This window comes from Corvus kubaryi, unplaced genomic scaffold (assembly GCF_017639235.1).
Source record: "Corvus kubaryi isolate FWS band 111438036 unplaced genomic scaffold, C.kubaryi_AGA036_p1.0 37334, whole genome shotgun sequence".
Taxonomy (NCBI): domain Eukaryota; kingdom Metazoa; phylum Chordata; class Aves; order Passeriformes; family Corvidae; genus Corvus; species Corvus kubaryi.
In genome coordinates, this window is record NW_024581108.1 from 21415400 (window position 1) to 21438177 (window position 22778).

At 57.2% G+C, this 22778-nt stretch overlaps 2 protein-coding genes across 5 annotated transcripts; both read left to right on the forward strand.

Annotated features, from left to right (window-relative positions):
• Positions 1–4074: 4074 nt before the first annotated feature.
• Positions 4075–20001, forward strand: ACOT11 (acyl-CoA thioesterase 11). Of its 4 annotated transcripts, XM_042030761.1 has the most exons (19): positions 4076–4390; positions 6441–6591; positions 8445–8520; positions 10004–10202; positions 11023–11092; positions 12984–13034; positions 14079–14139; positions 14344–14445; positions 14701–14836; positions 15122–15278; positions 15630–15749; positions 15825–15969; positions 16872–16927; positions 17056–17122; positions 17200–17283; positions 17372–17505; positions 17794–17925; positions 17998–18124; positions 18211–20001. In XM_042030761.1, exons 3-19 carry the CDS (start codon positions 8458–8460, stop codon positions 18364–18366), a joined length of 1860 nt encoding a protein of 619 aa, XP_041886695.1. In that variant the 5' UTR covers positions 4076–4390; positions 6441–6591; positions 8445–8457; the 3' UTR covers positions 18367–20001. The 4 variants fall into 4 exon arrangements, with proteins under 4 accessions (XP_041886694.1, XP_041886695.1, XP_041886696.1 ...); XM_042030760.1 differs by lacking the exon at positions 6441–6591 and having other exon boundaries at positions 4075–4390; XM_042030762.1 differs by lacking the exons at positions 6441–6591; positions 12984–13034 and having other exon boundaries at positions 4080–4390.
• Positions 20002–20242: 241 nt separating this feature from the next.
• Positions 20243–22595, forward strand: TMEM205 (transmembrane protein 205). The gene is made up of 3 exons (XM_042030770.1): positions 20243–21747; positions 21837–22000; positions 22211–22595. The coding sequence occupies exons 1-3, from the start codon at positions 21618–21620 to the stop codon at positions 22508–22510; spliced, it is 594 nt and encodes a 197-aa protein (XP_041886704.1). The 5' UTR covers positions 20243–21617; the 3' UTR covers positions 22511–22595.
• The last annotated feature ends 183 nt before the right edge of the window (positions 22596–22778 follow it).

Consider the following 22778-nt stretch of genomic DNA (forward strand, 5'->3'; position numbering starts at 1 on the left):
CCGTGTGTCCCCCGGGGGTGTCTGTGTCCGTGTGTCCCCCCGTGCCCTGTGTCCGTGTGTCCCCCGGGGGTGTCCGTGTGTCCCCCCGTGCCCTGTGTCCCCCGGGGGTGTCTGTGTCCGTGTGTCCCCCCGTGTCCTGTCTCCGTGTGTCCTCACGTGTCCTATGTCCGTGTGTCCCCCCGGGGTGTCTGTCTTCCCCCGTGGTGCTGTGTCCGTGTGGTCCCCGGGGGGTTCTTGTCCCTGTGTACCCTCGGGATCCTGTGTCCGTGTGTCCAGGGATGTCCTGTGCCCCCCCGGTGGGTGCCCCTGTCCCTGTGTACCCCCAGTGTCCTAGCCCCATGTGCCCACGGGTGTCCTGTGTCTGTGTAACCCCTCCAGATATCCAAGTGTTCGTGGACTGCCCTGGGATGGCCCTGTCCTCATGTACCCCCCGAGTGCTCCTGTCCCCGTGGATTCCCCGGGACTCTCTGCTCTTGTGGACTCCTGGAGCTATTCCTGTCCCCATGGACCCCCCCCTTGCAGTCCCTGCCCACATGGCCCACCAGCACCTCCCAAACCTTCTCCAGAAAGTTCTGCTTCCCAGTGGGCTTTTCCTGCTGCCCTGCAAGCACCAGGGAACCCCCTGGTGCTCCCCATCCCCATCAGGGCTGGGCTCTGCCTGGGTGCCCCATGTCACACTGTCCCATTCAAACAACCCCTCATTGCTTTGGGCTTTGGTGTCTCAATTAAACCCAAACAAAATCCCACAGCCTGGCTCAGCCTTGTGGCACACGGCCTCCCTCGTCCTCTCCCTGGCACGGTGGGCAAGCCAGCCTTGAAATTAAGTAAATACCAATGGAGGAGTTGAAAAATAGGTTACCTTGTAATTGATTTTTTTTTTTGCCTGCAGCTAAAGAAAAAGTAGCCTTCCTGCTGTCTTGTGCAGTGTGTTTGAGAACATACTGGGGTGTGTACTAGCTGAAGGGGTGGCATGACAGCTCCTTGGCCCAGCCTTTCCCACTGCCTCTCTCCTGAGATTGGTTTTTTTTTGTCCCTTTCCCCAGCCTTTAAACTCCAGGCGCTGCCAGGGAAATCTAAAGCTTTGATAGCTTGGAGGAGCCAAGAACAGGACTCCTGGCAGAGTGACGGGGCCCTGATCATGTGCCAGGAGCTGTGGGAGAGCCCTTCTCTTAGGGAGACCCAGGCTCGTGGGGTGCCAGTTTATCCCCTGTCCTACCACCCTATGGCACCCTATGGCACTGCCTCTGTGCCAGCCAGAGCTGCTGCAGCTGCTGTGGGTAGCAGAGGGTGGGAGGTGGTGCAGGGCAGAGCACCCCAATGCTGGTCTCCAAGCAGTTGGAGGGCTCCTCCTCCCTGGAGTCCTTTGTACCCTCAGCCCAGGCTCTGCTCCTTGGTGGTGCAGAGCTCCTGATGCAGCAAGACACAAGAGTTTGATTTATGAAGTGCATTAGTATCACTTTTTCTCCTCTTTTCCATAACGAGCCATTTGTATGGCTCTGTCTGTGTGCTGCCTCCCTTCTTCCCATCAGCACACAGGTTTGGGGAGCCTTTTCCAGGGTGAAGAGACCTTCAGCTCACCCACCTCTGCTACATTCTGGGGGCGTGGGGTCCCTGCACATTCTATCTCAGGGGCTATGACTCCAGAGGCTGTGAGTGCTGATTATTGGGGCTTGTGGGTGATGACTGCAGCCCATGGCTGGGAGTGGGATCCCTGCTAGGGCAGTTTGGGACACCCTGAAAACCTGTCCAAGCCCCTGGTGGTGTGGTCTCCCTCAGCAGTACAGGAGGGCTGGGGTCTCAGTCTCCACTAACGCTGTCCCTAGTGTGGGTCCCACTCCTGGCCTCGCAGGGTGCTGGGATTAGCTGTGGCTGCACCAGCACCGTGCTGGTGCTCGCCAGCATCCCCTTAAAATCCGAGAAAACCTACATTTCAGCCGAGATCTACCTCACGCCGCAGCCCCTTTCACCCACTGCCAAGCCCCTGAGCAATTCATCCTCCCTACTACTCCAAGAAGCGATAAAACCAACAGGTCACTTTTTTCCCCCCTGCTCAGCAGTAATTAATGGTTTAATTAACACTCACGACATCCAATTCCCATTGCTTTGCATGAGCAGCCTCCACTGTCGGGTCCTCGCTGCGAACTCCCGGGTGAGTGGGGGTGGAAAGGGTTAGCCGGGAGCTGGTGGGAGCCGCCGGCTGGAGGCCGCCCATCTGGCCCGGATTTCTTCCGAAGCTGGAAAGTTCTCCTCCTCCCGAGCAGCAGCGGCAGATCCAACACGTTCCACAGCCTGCTCTGCTTCTGCACGGGCTTGTTTACCATGCGGCGGCCGAGGCAGAACCCGGGCACCATCAGCACTCACAGCCCTCGTTACTTACCCCGAACGATTTTCCAGTATTTTAACACCAATCCCTGAGAAATTTTAGCTGTCCCAAGGAGAATAGCTGCTTGTAACCGGTTGCTAATTACAAGTATGAATGTCAATTAATTCATTTAGCTAATTATCCACTCTCTGAGCATCACGCACCAAAGAACTGTAAAAGACGGGCATATGGTGATGGATCAGAAGGAAGGAGCTGGTGCCGGCGTGCGCTCGCTGGGCGGCCGGGGCGAAGGGATGCAGGCAGCCTGAGAGCTCGGAAATTACAACATTATGCTAATTGGGCCTGGAAAACATCAACCCTCTCCTTGCAACTTTTGTTTGGAGGCTCGAGCGTGGGTCAAGCATCTGAAGTGTTTCTAATTGTGCTATTCCCTTTGACTCCGAGGAGTGGGAAGAATCGTTTTCCCTGCATGGAACAAACCTTTTGATCCTAATCTCTGGCTGCAGAAACAAACAGTCCTAAGGAGGGGGGGAGAGATCCCTGAAGAGCTTCCTGGCCAGGGGCCTCCGTGCTAAAGGTGGGGAGATGTTCTGGAGGACGCTTGCTGCCATCTGGTTTGCAGGGCACCTGGTCTGCTGCAAGCGGGTAGAAAACCATTGTGGTGAGAAATACCCTATTTGCTGTCCCAAAAGACAATGCTTTAAAGGAAATGTTGTTTTCTGAAATGGTGGAATTTAATCGTATCTGGGTGTGCAAAGCCACCTTCAAGGCATGGAAGGGGTTGTGCAGGGCAAAAGGGCTGCTCCATTCCTGCTCTCGGAATGAAGAATTGCACATTTTATCCAAGTAGCTGAGCAGTGAATGCTCAGTGGGGTTAAAGTCCTCAGGCAACAATCTTCTTCCAGAGAGAATCTCCATCAGCATAATCGGATCAATCACCTGGTGCTGTGCAGCGCTGCTTCCTCCATCCCCCAAAGGCTCCAAACCCCCTCAGGGCGGCATCACCCTGAGGTGGGCCCCACCTCCATCCCTACCCGGCCCAGCCCTTGCAGAGGTATCCAGGTGTCCCACCTCCCCTGTGCCTGGGTCTAGGGTTTTGATGAACATTTTCCACGTCCAGCCTAAATTTAGGTGGCTGAGGCAGAGACTTTTGCCCTGTTCCAGTGCTTTGTTATTCTTATTTACAAAAAAAAAAAAAAGAAAAAAAAAAAAAAGTGGGGCTTTGTTGAAATTGCTTGATTATTTCTCTGCTGGCTTTCCAGTGGCAATACTTGTGCTGCCGGTGCCTGCCAAGAGCTTTGATCAAACTCTTGTAGGTTGATTACCAAGATTCACTTGTAAAAGTGTGTAAATCAAATACAAAGAGAACAACATCTCCACTAAACCCATTAGTCATTAATGCAGTGACAGGGCAATTTGCATTTTATTTCCTTGTTAAGAAAAAAAAAAAAGGGGGGTTTTGTGATAAGCCCTGTCAGAGGTACTTCAAAGGCAGCAGGGCCAGGGAGCAGCTGTGTGGATTGGATTTGCTTTGGAGAAGTTTGCCGAGGCTTTTCCGGACAGTGAGCTTGGTGTCAGCACCTGCGGCTCTGGGGAAAATACTGATATTTTTAGGCAAGTTTAACTGAGTGCCCCTTGCTGAGGTGATGGGGGGAGAAGAGGATGATGAGTGGGCTGGGGAGGAGACCTCATCCCAGGAACTGCTCCCTGGGGAGGGATGAAGGAAGCAGCAGCACCCCGCTCCGCAGAGCTGCTGGCAGCGCGCCGGTGCCTCCCGCCGCTCTCCCTGGCTCTGCAGCCAGCCCGACGCATTCCCTCCTGCATCCAGAGCCAACCTCCAGAGCGCCGGCCATTTTCCAGGCGAGCGCAGATCTGCCAAGCGCTACCTTAAGAAAAGTTCTGCGTGGCCATATTTAAGGAAGCGGGAGGGGGTGTGCGCTGGCCCCGTCCCAGGGCTCCGCGCCAGCCTGGCCTCGACGCCCGCGCCCGCAGGTGTCCGGACGCTTCTCCTCCGAGCCAGCCGTCGCCTCAACACCTCCCGCAAATGCTCAGCTTCTTCTGGCTGAGGTGAGGGCTGGGGGGAGCTGGGGACCATGGGGACAAGGCGGGGAACCCCAGGGCTGGGTGAGCGGGAGCTGCTGTGGAGACTTCCACTCCCGGCGGTGGAGCGGCGGCTTGTCCTGGCTTGCATCTGTGCTGGGCGGCTCTTCCAGGGAGAAGGTGAGGGGTGAAAGCTTCTTGTGCCCCCCTGCTTACCCGGGTGATGCTTTCTTGCCCTTGGGGTTTGCATCGAGCTGTGCTGCTGCTCCATCGTGGTTTTCATGGGAATGTGGCACCCTCCGGCTGCAGCGGGGACAGCAGGCAAGAGCTGGGGACATCAAACCCCCCCCAGGTCTTCCTGGGTGTGACAGGAGGAGTACTAGAGGGCTTTGGCTTGAATCAGCTTCTTCTCACTTAAAAGCAGGGGCAGATATTTGGGAAGCGTGGGCACAGGGCTGCTGGCAATGATGGCAGCATGGCGAGGGCAGAGGGATGTGCTGGGGCTGGCTGGGGCCAGGGTGGGTGGCTGGGTGGGTGGCACAATGCCATGGGGATCTCCACCCTCCAATGAGGCGGTCTTGGCCATGGTGACTACCATGATGTAGACCAGCACACCACCATGGTGTTCACCTGGGTGTTTTCCAGTGGTCTCAACCATGGTGACCCCCATTGTGGAGACCACACAGGTAAGACCACCAGGGTGTAGACCTTTGGTCTCCACTGTGGTGGTTTCCAGCTTGGTGGGCTCGACTGTGGTGGTCTAAAACACGGTTGTATTGATGTTGTGGCAGTCTCCTCCCTGGGAACGCTGTGGGTGGCCGGGCAAAGGTGCCTCTCTGTCCCCAAGCGTGTGAATTTTGGGCCTGGCAGTGTTTACAGCTGTACTGGCGTGACATGTGGCATTGTTCTCCCCCTGCACTGGAGCCAGACCTTTGTCCCCTGGGACGCTCCCTTGGGAACTTTGCCCCTGTGCTGGCAAATCAGCACCAGCCTTCCCAGGAGCCTCGCAGGAGGTGTAGAGAGCGCTTGGGCAGGGGTATGGAGGGGGCTGCGGGCAGGGCCAGGGCTGGGGATGCTTCACCCTGTGGTGGAGAGGGAGGTGAGGGTGCTGGAGGTGTCCCCGCTGCGCTCACCTTGAGTGAAGCTTTCCCATGGGTGATGGTTGGAAAACCATCATCCCCTTGTAAGAGGAGTCATCACTCTTGCCTTTGACCCTCGGTTTGCACTTTCCTGGCCCTATGCCTTGCTTTGCACCATGAACTCTAAGGAAACAAGATGTGTGGTCCCAGAAATACCACTTGCAGTTTGTCCTGCCCTTTCTTCTGGGCTGGCCACCCTCTGTGCTGCAGGGAGCTGCTGTGTTTCCTCACCGTGCTGTGACCTGGCCCTTCAGTCCCTCTTGTCCCAGTGGGGCCACATCCTGAGCAGCAGCTCTCATCCTGGGGACCCTGCTCCATCCCCATGGGCATGCGGTGATGGGGCTGAGCTGTGCTGGATATCTCCAGTACCGCTGGCACCGGGGCTTTGCCACTGCTGGCAGTGGGAGTGGCGGGCCGGGTCTCGGGGGATGGACAGCCCTCACTGCCCTGTCGAGATGGCAGAATTTCCCAAAGTAGGTCAGGTTAATTCTTTAACGCGTGCAGATTTGCTTGTTACCATGGATATTGCTCAATTATACACCAATAATCCCCCATGAGAACTTCATTGTCGCCGCTTTCCTCCCCAACGTCTCCCCCCTTTTTTTCTTTATATACTTCCAGGGAGGGGTAAAGTTATGTCGAGGAGCAGGGGTGGGGGTAGGAGGCAGAGCCAGGTGGGGGAAAATGGGGATTAGGTGTTTGGGAGGTGGGAGTGGGGTGGTGAGAGAGCTCTGAGAGCAGGTGGGGGTGGCTCAAGGTGCAAGGCTGCCCTGCTCTGCCCAGAGCCCCTCCAAAGCCCAGCACTTGGGACCCCCACCTCAGTTTCACCCTTGTCCCTCCCTCTCATCCACTGTCTTGGGGGTGGCTAAAACAAACACCCTGCTTTCAGTGGGCCCAAGGATTGGGAGGAACAACTGTTCTCCTGCATCTCTGCCCAGCATCATCCTAGGGAGCTGCGGGACCCACGAGGGTTTGCAATGGATGTTCATCCCCTGGTGATTTCTGAAGAGGCCAGCACCGAATTTCACAGCAGAAACCTTCCCTGGAGCTTGTGGATGTTCCAGTGCTGCAGGACACCCTTCTGCCAGGGTATAGGAGAGTTGTGGGGTGCCGTCGGGTCCCTCTCCCCAGTACTTGCAGAGTTGTTGGTGTGTCTTCCCCTCTGTGTCTTTGCTGGTTTGCTCTGTGGGCTTCCTACGCCTCCAGAAGCACAGGAAGTGAGCGTGGCAGGAGGCAAGGAAAACATTCTGCTGGAAGGGTTTTTTTTCTAATGCAAACTTTCTTTTTTTTTTTTTTTGGGTAGAAGTGGGTCATTCGAGGGGTGACAGAGTAAGAGCATCATTGCCTGGGTACTGCATCCCGTTGCCATGGTGACCCAAGGGCTGCATCAGTCAACAGCTTTAAAAATGTGACAGTTGAGTGAGGCTGAAGATTTTAATGAGGACAGACACTTGCTCACTTAGTTTCGATAACAAATACTCCATAAATACCCACTGGCTGAATGGTTCCGGGTCTCTGGAGCGCTGCCGGGGCGCTCCCCTTCCCCAGGGTGGGAGCGTGGGCTGGGGCTGCCTGGGAAATAGCAGGAGGATGATGCAAAGCAGACAGCTCTGGGTATTTTTCCCCCTCCTGCTAACGCAGCCCAGGGGACAAGGTGACACGATTGCCGAGCCAGCAGCAGGTTTGGGTTTCCAAGGAATGTCCCTGTGGTGCTGTAGGCTGGGGCTATGGGGTGTAACAGGACCACCCCCAGCCACTGCCTCATGTCTGCAATTGGGCAGCAAACCCATCTTGTAAAACAGGAGAGTAACTCTTGCACTGGGCTCTTGCAAGGGCAGGTGAGCCATCAGGAAGCTCCCAAACCTCAATAACAAGGCTAGAGAGGTCATGGGGCTAGGGAAAAAGTCATGGGGCTGGGGAAAGCAAAACCCGGTGCTGCTGGGGCAGGGGTGGGAGGCTGCGAGAGGCTCCACGGTGCCGTTTGTGTGTGTAGGGGACCTGAGCGTCCTTGTTTTGTACCGACCTCATTGGGTACACTCCGTGTGACACCCCAGCTCCTGGTGGTGCAGGAAGCAAATCTATAGCTTCCACTCTTTTAGCCCCTTGCCAAAATCAGTCAACCCCCTGCCTCGGTAAAAGAGCAGCTGCCTCCAGCAGGTAGAGGGATGTGTGCTGGGAAGCTGGGGGTGTGCCAAGGGCCTGGCAGTGTTGTGTTTAAAAGCAAACTGTAAATACAAAGCCTGTTCCACTTGTTTTTGCTGCAGCTCCCACTCTGCCTTTCCTTGCAATGCCACCACAATGTCCAGCTGGGACACAGTCACCATGCTCGTGGCCCAGGAGCCTGCAGGCACCCAAGGGCACACGATGCCCTTGGGGAATGCCAGGGCTTCACAGGCAGAGGGGCTGGAGCAGGGCACAGTGGCGTTGCTGGCATTGGGTGCTTCCCATTCGCTGCCCTCAGTACCACCCGTGGCAGCCTCAGCCCTGCCTGCTGCCAAAAATATGCTCCCGGCTGTCTTGTGACTGCAGCGGTGTCACTGCTCCGGCCAGGGGAGCTTCAAGGCACAGTCCTGTCACATGTAGCAACACAGGAAGCACTGACAAAGCATCATCGACCAAGGGGTTGGCCACGGCCCTGCAACCTGTGCTTGGTCCAGCACCCCAAAATAGCTGGGCCTCTTTCATCAGGGCTGGTGAGCGTGGGACCTGACTCCCATGGAATGGCAAGCACCTGCCCTGGTCTGCCCTTCTCTGTTTCAGCTCTGACAGCCCCCTGATAGGTGCTGGCGAGGGGTCAGTGCTGTGGGGAGAGATGTCATCATGGGATGTGGGGACAGGGTGTGACAACCCGCCACACACACACTGCCTTGTCCCTGCTGGGAAACAGCCACTCCCGTCTCTGCCAGTCCTGCCGTAACCAGAGCCACTCTTCTCCTTTCCAGGTGTCTCTTAAAAATGGTCAAGGGGAATATTATAGTCCCTGAAGAGATCTTGAGCTTCTGTTGCAATGGCCTCCAGGTACCCCTCGTGCTGTGCAACTAACCCGTGGCTCCCTGTTGTGCCGGCGGCTACTAACCCAGGCTGTGCTGGGGAAATGCCACCCTGTGCCAGGAGCTGCTCCCAGCCCTGCACCGGACCTGGCTGCCTCCTCTCCCAACGTGTTCCCTCCCCATCAGCATCCCCAGCCTCCTGCTGGCTACCGCAGGGCCAGGGCTCTTCCCAGGACTAGCAGCTTCTTCCCTAAAACTCAGAACTGTCAAACGCCGGGAAAATGACCGGCGGGATCTCGGGGCAGGCTGTCTGCTCACTCTGCAGCAGGCGGCTTTGGAGCTCTTTGCATTGCTGGCTCATACCCCAGAGCCTGCCGGCTTCCCAAAATAGCTCTGTGGTACTCATGTAGGCGCCTCTGCATGCTGGGAAGCAGCCCGGGAGGTTCACGGAGGGGTTTGGAGGCTGCTGGAGGGGCTCTGGTGGCCGGGGCTTGGTCTCACTGCAGGATGGGAGCCCTTTGCCATCGGCTTGGCTCGGTGCTCGCCGCCGTCTCTGCTGAGGCGAGGTTTGTGCCGTTCCCGGGATGTCGTGTACCAGTAGCTATGGAAACAGAGGTTAGACCCACTGGAGAAAAATGCTATTCTGAGAGGCAGTGAGCTCAGGGTAATCGGGAAAGCATCATTTTCAGCATAAACCCATCTTTAAAAGAATCTGGGCAAAGCAAAGGGCAGAGAAGCTGCTGGAGTGGGACTCTCGCAACAAGTGCTGTGAGCGGGAGCTGCAGCGGGAGCAGAAAGCGGAAGGAAGGGCTGTGACAAAGCCCAGACAGCTCCTCGTGTCTCCTCAGTTACTCACCAGGCTAACTGAGTTCACCCCTTGTGTAACACGACTCACTTGACATCTCTCATCAGCTGTTTTCCCTGCCAGCACTGCCTCAGCCTCCTCTCTCTCCCACCCTGCTTCCCACCGGGGTGCCAGGGGAGCCGCTCTGTGCCCTGCAGAGGGACCAGCCAGCAAGGAACATATTTTACTGCCTGAACAACCCCAAACTGAGGATGCTTCTCCTCTGCTTCTTGTACCACATAGCTTCCAGTGCTTCCTTTGGCAAAGGGGGGGTGTTGGTGGAAGGTGTGGAGCACTCTCCGGCCCCAGGAGAGCAAACCCACCCTGTGCTGCAGCACCCTAAAAATGAAGCTGGCAGGGAGAAAAATTTCTTCCCAGAGGAGGGATTGACTTTGGGAGGAGTTTTGTGTGGTGTTTGGGAGGGGGCAGTGGGGTTGGGTGATAAATGGCCTGGAAACCTGGAGTAATCCCTTATGGAGCATTTTTTAGAGGGATTTTTCCCCATTTGGCTGCGGGCACCTTGTCTTTGGCAAGGGCTTTGGCGGTGCCCGGGGGTGTGCAGGGCTGGGGTTCTCCCGGCTCTGTGTGAGGAGTGTCTTCACGGGTCACTGTTCCCTCAGGGGATTTGCTTCCCATTTGGGTAAAACAGAGCTTTTGTGCCCCACAGAGCTCGACCTCTCCACCACGTGCCCGGGAGCCAGGGGAGCGGGAGGAGGCGCCGGGGGCCATGGCGAGCCCCTCGCCTGCCCGCAACCCCACCGAGGTGCAGATGAGCCAGCTGGTGCTGCCCTGCCACACCAACCACCGCGGCGAGCTCAGCACCGGGCAGCTGCTCAAGTGGATCGACACGGCCGCCTGCCTCTCTGGTAAGCCATCCTCTCCCTCTGGAGCCGTCCTCCTGCTGGGCTGCTGGAGAAGGCACCAGGCAGGATCCACAGGATCCAACTCATCGGCAGCATCCCTGGCAGTCCAGCACAGTGCCTCGGAGTGACGCCAGCTGGGGACCCACGTAATGCCATTTTGCTGAGTAATTAGAGAGCAAACAGGAGCAGGACAAGAAGGGGAGGAGACGTGCACTGCAGCATGCATGCTGGCTTGGGGACAGATCAAAATCCATGCCTGCTTTGTCTATAATGCTGCCCTTTTCCTTGCCTGGTGTGCAGGGCACGGGGAGGCCAGGCTGGTGGCATCCCTGACATCCCGGCAGCAGCCGGAGTGGGCTGAGCTCCTCCACTCAGCAGGAAACAATGGAGCTCACCAGCTCAGCCAAGCACGGGCAGGTTATGACAGGGAAACGGGTGCAATTCTGCAGTTGGATGAGGTTCCCAGAGCAGTTTTGCAGTCTGAGGTTCCTGGAGTCCCAAGGGAAAGTCTCACCGGCAGAGCAGCTTTGAGATATTTGCTGTGTACGGGGAGATGGAATCAGCTGCCGGTGCATCCCGACAGCTGCAAACTCACGGAGGGAAGGCAAACACCAGCACACCCTCCAAACCTTCAAACATCTGCAAACCCACGCTGCTGGGAGAGGAGAAGCCCCAAATCCCGCTCTTGTCCCCAGAAATGGGCATGAGCAGATAAAAGGATGCTGCCTGGGTGTCACCAGCCTGGGGCAGAGGAGCCCTCGTGCCCCTCGCACCCTCAGCACGCTGGTGCAGGTTGCTGATGCAGTTTGTTTTTCCTTTCCAGCCGAGAGACACGCCGGCTGCCCGTGCGTCACGGCTTCCATGGATGATATCTATTTTGAGCATACCATTAGGTAAATACTCCGCGCCCCGCGGGGCATGCGCAGGGAAACGCAGGGGTTTTTCCCATCTGCCGGCTGCAACGTGGACAGGGGCTGGAGCTGGAACAGGGAGCAGCGTGCCTGGGAGAGGAGGAGGTGCGGTGGCAGTGCCAGGCTCGCAGGGCAGCCAGGGACCGAGGCTCCATCTCCGCCGCAGGGCTGCGGACGGACTGTCTGCTCTGATTTATCCTCTGTCTGGTCGCCTGGGGAGCTCCTGCTGCGTTGGCTTCCCGGTATTTCCCCCAACGCCAGCTCCTCCCCGGCTTAGTTCAGGAAACAGCTCTGATTTAGTGCTCTGGAAAACTCAAATCTTGCAAATCGTGCCTCTGTAGTGGCCATGTGGGTGGCTGAGGCATGGTGGGGCTCACCCACCCGGTGGGTGCTGGGGGAGCTGGGACCTCCCGGCTTTGTGAGATGCATCAGGCTGGGCATTGCTTGGCCAAAATCCCACCCCAGGCTGGTCCTGGCATCCCCTGGTGCTGCCCCACAGAGGTCCCCCTCTGATTCATGCAGCCCTTGAGATGTGTCTGGGAACAACATTTCTCCTGACCTGAGGGTGTGACCAGAGGGGACAAAAACCCTCCCAGGGCTCTGCCCTCGTCATCCACAGGCTCCCAGTATTGAGACCATTCCCACCCAGCATTCCTGAAGTAGTCTGCTTTTGTACTCTCAGTAAGCCTGGTACTGCCACCCGCCTTTACTCATCTCTCAGAGCCCCCACACCCTCTGTGCAGAGGCTGCCTGTCTGTTCCCACCTGGATACCATTCCAGGGGGCTCCCTGGAGGTTTGCCATGCCATATAAGATCCTTGCAGTATAGGATCCATGCTGCCCAGCAGCTCCTGCCTTGCCGTATAGGATCCATGCAGTACAGGATCCATACTGCCCAGCCACTCCCTGCTGTGCAGGTCTGCCTGCTGGGGCAGGCACCAGTGTGGGTACCCAGGGCTGGCATTGGGGTCCCTGGCTGTCAGCTGATTTGTTTGGCACTGGGAAGCCTGACTCACTCTTGGGTTTCACTGTCATTCCCAGGAAATGCTGAACTCACACTTTTGCCCTCTCACATGAGGTGCCCATCGCCCTGGGGCTCAGCTCCATGACAAATCCACAGTGTGGGGATGTGGTGCAGCCCTGGTGCCAACTCCCACTGGCAGAGGTGGGATTGATACCCTGCTCCTGGGGCAGCTTTGCCTGGGACGCCTTTTCCCCTGGGTTTTGGAGCAGAAGAGATCCAAGCCCCACTCCACAGCATTACATCAAGCCGTGCAAAGCATTTGTCCCTCCTCAGGGGTGAGCTGGGCACTGCTCCAAGGGGGCAGGGAATCTGTGCTGCTCCTGGCTCAGATCCCACTTGCTGTAGTCCAGCTTAATGCTCCGAGCAAGAGGCCTGGCAAGGATTTCCCGCAGAGCTGTTGGAAGGTGAAGTTGTGTGTTGGATCTCCTCGCCCAGCTGTTTGTGCTTTCTGCTGCCCTTGCACTGCGGGGGAGAGGCAGGGAGGAGCTTTAGGTGCTTGAGGGCACAGAGGAGACCCCAAAATTATCACTGGCTTAAAACTCACTGGCTGGGCAGCAGGTTCTCCCCACCCCTCTGCCCTGCCATGTGGAAGTGCAGCCTCTGGGGAGGATCACACGTACCCTTGAGTGAGGTTTCATGTGGCATTTATGGCACTGGCTTCTACTGTTAGATAAGGACAGAGAAGATAAAGTATTTTTGGGGCTATATATAGACATGTGGGGCTGCCAGCCTGCCTGCCTGGCCCATTGCCCTTGCATGCCCCTCGCTGCAAACCCATGCAGAGCATCCATCTGGCTGCTTCCATCGCCTCTAACCCTCTCCCCACATTTGTTTTCTCTTTTTGCCCCAGCCAGCCGTCTGTAAGCCCCGCTGGGCAGCGGGACGGGAGGAGCGGTGTCGGGTACGGACGTGTTTGGCCCTAGAGCAGCCAGCCTAGCGCAGCGCTGCCGTGAGTTGGGAGCCTTAACCCCACTGACGTGGCATGGCATGTGAACAGGGGCTGCTCACGTAACCCTGCTAACGTTCTGGCATGCCACCGGCCCGAGGTCAGTGCTGGGGGACAGCCAGAGGCACCAGCTCATGCCACTCCTGCTCCAGCCAGAGCCAACGTGCAGAGGGTGTCATTTACAGAGCTCATTTGAAGTCTGAAGTCATGCGTGAGGGCACGAGGAAAAATCTGGTGTCAGAGCACATGCTGACTCTCCCTCGCTTCTGGTTTTGGGAAGTGGTGGTTACAGGGTTTATTTTTCCACTGAGTTTTCTAGCACTGGCCTCCTTTAGGGAATGAGGAGTATTCCTGATTTAATAATGTATTTGGTAAAGACTGCTGTTGGTGTCACAAAAGAGTTTAATTTGTTCATTCCATGGGTACCAGTCTGGAGTAGCTCAGGCTGCAGGGCCAAAGTTGTCTCTGTGTGTTTACTCTGAAGCCTCCTGAAGGCACAGGGAGAGCAGCATTTTGCTGCCAGCAGATGTTTCATTTAAGAGATGGTGCAAAATGCCCCTGGCTGGACCCTGCCTCCTGCCATCTCCCAGTATCCCAAGGTATCCACTGCTTGTGGGGAGGCCCCGTGGCTGGTCCAGTTGTGCAGAACAGTGGATGCAAGGCTGGAGGAGCCGTTTGCTCTGGCAGGAGCGTGCATGCCCACATGGGCAGGGGGTGCCAAGCAAGCCTCGGGCACCTCTGCACCCCTCGGGTGTCCTGGCAGCACCCCAGACCCGGGGACCCACTTGCACGCAGCTGCTCAGGGGTGACATCTCACTGCTCTCACGTCTCGGGGTGGCTGTCCCCGTGTCCTGCTGGCCATCTGGCATGTCCCACAGTCCCAGGAAGCCTTGCCACAGCGGGCAGTGAGCCGTAATGCCGTGGCACGTCAGTGGGAGCCGCTCGGTGGCTGTTGTCCCCGAAAAACCCCACAGACTTTCTCCTCTTCCTGTTTTTCAGCGTTGGGCAAGTTGTCAACATCAAAGCCAAAGTGAACCGAGCCTTTAACTCCAGCATGGAGGTTGGTGTGTGCCCCTGCCCCTGTCCCCCTTGCTGTGTGCCCGTCCCCACCAGCCATGTGGCCAAATCCCCTAATCCTCCCGCAGTTCCCAGCTTTGATCCCATGTGTTCATCCCTTTTTGGCTGGCTCTGGCCAGGGGTGCTTGGTGGGATATGGGTCCCTGGGGAGCAGAGCTGACTCTCAGGGGTGTGTGCCCTCTCCCAGGTGGGCATCCAGGTGAGCTACGAAGACCTGTGCAGCGGGAAGCACTGGAGCATCTGCAAGGCGTACGCCACCTTTGTGGCACAGGGCCCCTTGGGCAGCAAGGTGAGCAGTGGCTGGTGGATGGGGGGGACTCTGTTGCCCCCTGCACAGAGGCAGGAAAGAAATGGTCTCTGTGGGACTGGGCTGGGCTCAGTCTTCCATCACAGCAACTGCTGTTCCTTCATGGGTCAGTGATCCTGTGTCCCGTGTTTGTGCGATGCACGGTGGGTGGCTCTTGGCCCTGCTCTGGGCATGGAGGGCACCTGCTGGCTGCTGCTGGTCCCCCACTGGGACTGCACCCTGCCCGTCCCTTTGCAGGTGAGGCTGAAGCCGCTGACCCCGCAGACGGAGGAGGAGAAGATCGAGTACAGCATCGCTGCTGAGCGCCGCCGCATGCGCCTGGTCCACAAGGACACCCTCAAGGACCTCCTCACCCGCAGCCCCCAGGAAACCGGTACCGTGTCCCGCAGCTTCCAAAATAGCCCTGACACCCACTGGTGACATCCCACTTCCTCAGCAGGATGCTGGTGGTGATCACTTCATGGAGGTTTGGGAATGCCCTGGCCATGGAGGGGTAGGGATCAGCCCCACCATTCCAAACTCCCAGGCTGGGAGGTTTGTGGGGGGTTGCTGCAGTGGGAGGGCAGCTGTGGGAGAGGGACAAGGGCTGGTGGGGTGCTGGGAACAGGGGTCCCACTGTCCATCTGACACTCTGAACCCTGCTTTCCCCCTGTGGCAGAGCTGGAGACGCGGGACGGCAGCGGGGCAGTGCCAGCGGAAAAGACGCGGGTGGAGAGCGTGGAGCTGGTGCTGCCTCCTCACGCCAACCACCAGGGCAACACCTTCGGTGGGCAGATCATGGCCTGGATGGAGAACGTGGCCACCATCGCAGCCAGGTGACCCAACAGGGATTCACAGTCAGGGAATGACTTGCCTGGAGGGAACACATCTGGCTGGGTCTGGCCACAGCTGGGTTGTAGGGACCCTGCAAAGGGATGGTCACCAGCATGTCACCCTTGGGTGACACTGCACAGGGAGTACCAGGGGTGTGTGGTGCTGGGGGACGCCAGGGAAGGGTTCACACTCACTGCAGTTGGCTTGTTGTTCCTTCTCGTGGCTGGCTTTGGCCATTGAAATCCAGGGGTGATATTTTTTTGGGGTCTCCTCGGCCCTGGCTGGGTCCGGGAGGGTGCATGGGGCTGCCAGGGCGTGGGGCCATGGCCGGGGGGTAACACCTGTCCCCACAGCCGGCTGTGCCACGCCCACCCCACGCTGAGGGCCATCGAGATGTTCCACTTTCGGGGACCGTCGCAAGTCGGAGACCGCCTGGTGCTCAAAGCCATCGTCAACAACGCCTTCAAAAACAGGTGGGTGCCGGTGGCAGGGGTCCCCTTCCCATCCTCCCCATGGCCCTCCACTCCCTCATCCCTTCTCTCCGGCAGCATGGAGGTGGGGGTCAGCGCCGAGGCCTACGGCCAGGAGATGTCCGTCAGCCGCAGGCACATCAACAGCGCCTTCATGACCTTCGTGGTGCTGGACCAGGAGGGTCATCCCCGCACGCTGCCCATGGTGGCACCCGAGCCAGGGGTAAGGATGAGCTGGGCTGGCTTCTCCCCACCGTGGTAGCACGGGACCCCCGGGAATCCCACTCGGCCCTGGAGGGCTCTTGGATTCGCAGCAAAACAAATGCAGTTTTATGATGATGGAAATGAAATTGCTCAATAGCAAGTGAATTGAATTGATTGCTCGGTATCACTAATAAAATAAACCACTTGCCTGTGCAGAGATGGAGATGTATTAGCCATGCAAGGCTTAACAGAGTATTGCTTGCAAATTCCAGCTCGTCTTTTCTGTAATTTAGGGGAAGGAATGTTGAGGTTGTTTTTACCTTTCAAAGCATCCTAATCCATAATTTGCTGGGATCCAAATACTTAGGGAAGTCTGTCACGGGAGCACAGCAGCAAAGCCAACACTCATGTGTCTCAGCTTCTCCTGTGCTGATCCTTGCCCAGCTGCCTGATTTTTTTGGTGCCTTAAAACTAGGACCTCCCACTGTGATGGAGGTCATCTCATGGCCAGAGTCGGGCTCCCTGAAACCTCCTCATGCCCGCTTTAAAACACCACACTAGCACTTTCTTCAAAATAAGCTGCTTTATTTTTGGCTGTTATTTCCCCAGGAGAGGACATTTGCAGGTGCTAGGGAACGCAAGTTGTGTTTCAGGGGCTGTTTGCAGCTTGGCAGCCACAACAAAGGTTTTCCCTAATGTGCTAGTGCCCATCACTTGATCAGAGCATGGTGGCAATGCTGAAATAACTCACAGTTAATCACTGACCGTCACTGCAGTGTGACCAGGGTGGCAGCTGGCAAGCAAGGGGGCTTCACCTTCCAGCCCTTCCCTGCTGAATGTTTTTCCCACTCCCAAAAAGATGTGATTTTTTTTTTCATCCTCCTTTTCCTATTAACTTAATTGCCTTTTCCCATTTATCAGGACGGAGAAAGGAGGTACAGAGAAGCCAGCGCTAGGAAAAAAATTCGGCTGGACCGGTGAGCAGCAGAGCTGAGTTGGATGTGGGGATGGAGGAAGGAGGAGAGGGGGGCTCAGGGCTGAGGTGCAGGGACAGTCTAGGGGTGGTTGGTGTCCCCTCATAAGGGAAACTGTTCCTTTGCTGCAGAAAATACGTTGTCTCCTGCAAACAGACCGAGGTACCACTCTCCGTGCCCTGGGACCAAAGCAACAAGGTAGGATGTGGGAGCTGGTGCCTCCTGCTCCCCCTCCTGCTCCCCCTCCTGCTCCTGACGTGCTGCCCCCACCCCAGGTTTATCTGAGCTACAACAACGTCTCTGCACTGAAGCTGCTCGTGGCCAAAGCGAACTGGGCACTCGCCAGAGAGAAGGAAAAGGTACTAAACCCTGTCCCTTCTCCCTTGCCCCAAAAGTGTGGGCAATCCTGGTGGGAACGAGTCCCAGCCGTGCCCTGTGCTCCCCGAGGTGCGGATGTACACGCTGGAGGAGGACAAGTTCCTGTCCTTCCGCATCGAGATGTCCGTCTGCATCACGGCCAGCCGAGCCTTCTCCCTGCTGTCCAACCTGCGGCGCCGGCACGAGTGGGACAGCCACTACGTGTGAGTGCTGCAGGCTGCCCCCAAAATCACACCCCCGACTTCAAGGCTTGTGGTTGAGCATCCCTTGGGGCTTTCCTGGGAGCCACTGTGTTGCCTTGCTTGCTCTTAGAGACCCTGCACTGTGTCCCTGTCCTGGCTTCATCTGGGCTGATGGCTGCACTTTGCTGAAGAAAATACTTATTTTGGGTCCCCCCAAATATCTTGGGTCTGGCGGTGGGCTGTAAATGTGCAAGGCCCAGATTCAGGGGGCACGACAGGGTTTCTGTGACCAGTCCCCTTCCCTCACAGGAGTGCTGAGCTTGTCCAGAAGGTCGATGATGATGACATGATCTACCACGTGGTGAGCCAGAAGCTCAGGCACGAGAACAAACCGCAGGACTTTGTGATCCTGGCGTCCCGGCGGAAGCCCTGCAGCAAGGGGTGAGTGTCCAGCCCAACCCCTGCTCCCTGCCATCCAAGCTGGGCCACCTCACCGGGCTCTGTCCTCCCCAGGGACCCCTACATGGTGGCCTTTCGGTCAGTGACGCTGCCCACCCACCCCACCAGAGCCGAATTCACGCGTGGGGAGACGCTCTGCTCCGGGTTCTGCATTTGGCCAGAGTCAGAGGAGATGAGCAAGGTGGGACGCTGTGGCTGTGCTCCCACAGCCCATGGGGGAGGCCCCCCCCTCCTGTGCCCCTGCTGACCTTGTCCTGTGCCTTGCAGGTAGCTTATTACAACCAGGCTATGCCAGGGTACCTCAACTACGTCACCACCAACGTGGCGGGACTGTCCTCTGACATCTGCTCCACCTTCGAAGCCTGTGAGAAGTTCCTGCTGAAGAACAAGGAGGACCTAATCTCACGGCTGCAGGACTTCTAGAGCCATGCTGACCCCCTGCTGATAGATGGACAGACAGATGAGGGGACACTTCTGTGGTGGAAGGGGACGTGGGATGATGGCACCCAGACCCTGCCTCCCTGGGGGCTTTGGTCGCAGGGGCTGGGGTGGAGGGGCATTACTGTACCACCTCATCCCTTGCACTGATGTGTCATATCTTTTCTTCCTTCTTTTTTTATTTTATTTAGAAATTTTATAAGCTGATGTACGGGACTGGGTTTTCTAGTTCACTTAACGCTACTTGAATCTTTATATGATCCAAAGTCTTCCCAAACCAGATTCTTTTTTTTAACTGGTTCCTTTTGAGGCACCAAAGGGAAAGAGGGGGCAGTGATACAGGGAGGGTGCTGTACCCTCCCTGGTGTAGGGATGGCTGCTGGAACATCCCACTCTCCCCAGGACTGCTCCTTTTCCTAGGCAGGGCTGCAAACTGCCCCTGCTCCTCCTGGGCTGAAATCCCACCCCATGGGACCGTGGAAGGAGCAACAGTAAAAGTGCATTGAAAGGAAAAACATCCATATGTGCTCTGGGTGAGTGTCTGCTCCAGGGACTTGCTGTTGAGCTTGGAGCAGGGATCCTGCACCCACGGCACACCTGGGGCTCAGGTGGATGTGGGGTTCTTTGAGGCAGGATTCTGCTGCAGGAAAGGGGTGGTGCTCCCTGCACGTGGCTTTTGGGGACTGCCTTGAGGTATTGCTGCCATATCTGGGGCAGCCCTCCTCATCCCGCTCTGGTGGGTGCACCAACACCTTGAGATGTAAACCCCAAACTGCCTCAGAGGTGCTGGAAAAGGAGAAGACAAGAGCCAAACCTTGTTCCCCTAAGTCTGGGATGCTCTGGGAAAGCCACCAGAATGAAGCAGGCGTGACAGTGGAAGTGCTGCTCATTAGCCACAGCCCAGGGGACATCTGCCCTCAGAGCATCTGTGGAGAGCCCCCTCCCAGGCCTTCCTGGGTCACACAGCCAGAGGTTTTCTGATGGCATTGAGGTTTCTGGAAGGCTTGCTGCCTGCTGGAAAATGAATGAGCCCTGGAAGCCCTCAGGCACACAGAGCTTCGGGCACAGCAGGTGCCAGCTGTGCCCTTGCCTCTGCCTGCAGAGCCCTGCGCTTAATCCCAAGGATAAGCAAGTGATGGTGATGCTGTGCGTGGGGTGCAGTGAGGCCATGGGGCACCAGAAATGAGCACAGGGTCTTTTCCAGATGTTTTGTCCCTCTGCAGCACCCCATCCCTTTGCTACCCAAATTCCCCACTCAGTTTATAAGCAGAAGGAGCTCCTGCCCCTCTCCTGTGGGCACTAGCCAGTGGCTCCCACACTTGGGCTGGCTGTGGCCATAAACCCCTAATCTCTGCTGTATCTCCCATCATAAACATCTCAGATCAACGCCTGGCACGGCTGTGCCCCGACCTCCCAAAGATAAAGCCGTCTCAGGCTGAACATAGTACAAAACATTCAATTTTTATTGAGCCCTCTTATCTCCCAAAACTCAGAGCAATCCTGCCTTTTTATCACCAGGACGAGCGCCATCCTTTCTACTTACTGTTAGGAATTGCTGCTGCTTGATTAAGTGGAGGGGATGATGTATTTGCCTGAACATTAAACTTTAACTGACCTCTCCTTCTCCTCAAGTATTGTGCTTTTTCCCGCTGGGAGGCCCCGGTCAGCCCTGGCTCCAGCCTGGCTGGGTCCCTGGGGATGCAGGGTGATGGAGCAGGAGTGACCTGGGGGCATGGCAGAGCGCTGCAGCAGTGTGAGGCATCGTGTGGTTTGTGTTTTTGGGAGAAAACTGCAGCCCTGCAGCATCTGCTGGCCCTCAGGAGGGCATGGACAGCAGGACTGGGCAGTTTGGAGCATCCCTGGAGCGCCCATCTCCACTGCCTCATCCCACAGAGCAGCAGGCACCTGATGGTGACTGTCCTTACCAGCCTTTCCTAGAGCCCTTTCTTTGCCCTCCCCATGAAATGAACCTTCCCAGGACCAATTCAGCAATCAATCACCATTTTTCTTAATCCCTTCAAAAAAAAGAAAAAAATAAGGGGAACTACTCCCTGCTCTGAGCAACCTTCCAACCTACAGCTTCTTTGCACGAAAACACCTTGGAGCTCTCGGCTGCTAATTCCTGCATGGAGGCAAATCATTTGGAGAGGCAGATCTGGGACCTTGGGAGCAGCAGGGCTCTGTGCTGGCTGCTGGCAGAGCCCATCACTGCCTTCCTGCCCAGGATGATGCAGGGAACAAAGCCCCACCTAAGGACCACGGCTGCCTTCCCTGGGCCCCTGCCATCCAGGGCTGCTGGAGGATGGAGCAGGGGAAACGTCCCAAAAATGTCCAGAAGCTTTAGAAAAAGAAAAGGCCATGAAGACAGCTGGGGATTTACAGGCCAGCACTCCAGGGTGGGTGTGGGCACCTTCTCCAGTGTGCTGCCATCATGAGAAGGTTTAAGGACCTGATTTTATGGATGCCTAAATAAATACATGGAGCTAATACATCACAATACAGGGTATATTTATCTGCTTTGCAGGAGTGGGATGGAATTAGACGGCGGTGTCTCTCGCAAGGCCAGCCCCGCTGTAATTCATGCCCCGAGGCGCCCAGCCGAGGGGAGGAGGAGGAGTTCTGCAGGCAACATTATTGATGGGCTACTCCCAGAAGCTTTTAATTAATTTTCAGAGCACTCCTTGCAGTGGATTAGGCAGCTCCTTCAAAGCCTCCCTCCACCCACTGCTGCCCGTGCTCCTGTGAGGGGTCTGGGGCAGCGGGGTGAGCCTGGGGCCCCCTGCTCCTCCGAGCCCCCAGGCTTTTGGTTAAACAGTACAGAAGCTGCTGCTGTTTTTAAACAGGGAGGCTTCTCCCGGCCAAGAGGCCTCTTTGGTGGCCACAGCGTGGGCAGGTGTATTTGTCAGGGCTTTTCTCTTCCCCTTTTTATTGACTTTCTGCTTGTTCCTGCTGCCAGGGGTCAGTCGGGGCGTTGGCTGGACTTTGCCAAAAGTCCACCCAAACCGGCTGGTTCCTAGGTGCTGACGCAGTGCCCTGCCCCTGAGATATGAGGGGTTTGAGCACCGGGGTTGCAGCCCAGCCGGGTGTGTGGTGGTGAGGCTGGAATGGGGCTGTGCCAGCTCCAAAGCCTTCCCTGAGTAAGCAGATTGTGAACCTGAACTGCATTTGCCCTGCGAGCAGCAAGGTGACAGCAGCAACCACAGCTCAGCGCCGAATCCGGGGGTGACCTGGCTGACATGGAGGGACCTGTCCCCATCCAGGACGCCATGGCAGGTGACACGCAGCCCTCCAACACCATCAAACTGCTGCACCTGCTTTTCCTCTCCACCTCCTGGGGAATGCAGGTCTGGGTGACCTTTGTGGCCGGTAGGTTGGGCTCTGTTGTGCTCTCTGGCCGGGGGGTGGCACAGGGGAGGGGGCTTTGCCCCAGGACTTACCTGCTGTCCCCCTCGCAGGGTTTGTGATGAGCAGGCACCTCCCTCGCCACACCTTCGGCTCCATCCAGCGTGAGCTCTTCCCCTACTACTTCCACATCAGCTCCACCTGTGCCTTCCTCAACCTGACCCTGTTTGCCATGTCCCACCCCAGCGAGCGGCTCGGCGAGGAGCACACGACCCAGGTAGCCCCCTCTTTCAAACAGGAGCTGCCCACAGCCCAAACCCCTTCCTCTGCTCCACTCAGGCTGGCTTGCCCACGATAGAGACCCACGCACGGCTCCGGGTAGAAGCAGCCCGTTAGCACCCAGATTGCAGCGAGCCAGGGGGGCTGGGGGAGAAATTTAACCCACCACACGTGCGAGGTGCTCACAGCGGGCTTTGCTCCCTCGCAGATCATCGTCTTCCTCGTCTGCATCGCCGCTTCTGTGCTGAACACGCAGTGGTTCGGGCAGGTCACCTCCGACATCGTGGCCGAGCTGCACCTGGTGGAGCGCAGCCAGGGGCTGGGGCAGGAGGTGGGGCTGGCGGCCAGCGAGCCCCGCAGGCAGCTCCGAGCCTCCAACCCCAGCTACAGGCAGCTGGCCCGGCGCTTCGCCCTCTTCCACGCTCTGTCCTCCTTCTGCAACCTCTGCTGCATCGTGTGCAACGGGCTGAGCCTGTACCACCTGGCTGCCCGGCTCTCTGCCCTCTGAGGGCAGGACACTGCCAGGGGATGGCTGGCCAGAGCCCACCCCCTGCTGCCTTGCTGTAAAGCAACCCTGAGCTTTGGACATTAAACTGCAGCATCCTCAGGTGGAGATACTCTCGCTGTATTTGTGCACGGTGCGGAAATTTAGGGATAGCGAAATGGAAATGTTTTCTCTAGAGCTGTCTGCAGCCGGCCTCCATGATGGAAGCAGGAGTGTTTTATGGCTGAACAGCTTTCTAATGCCCTGTGCATTAGCTGTGTCTAAAGCTGCA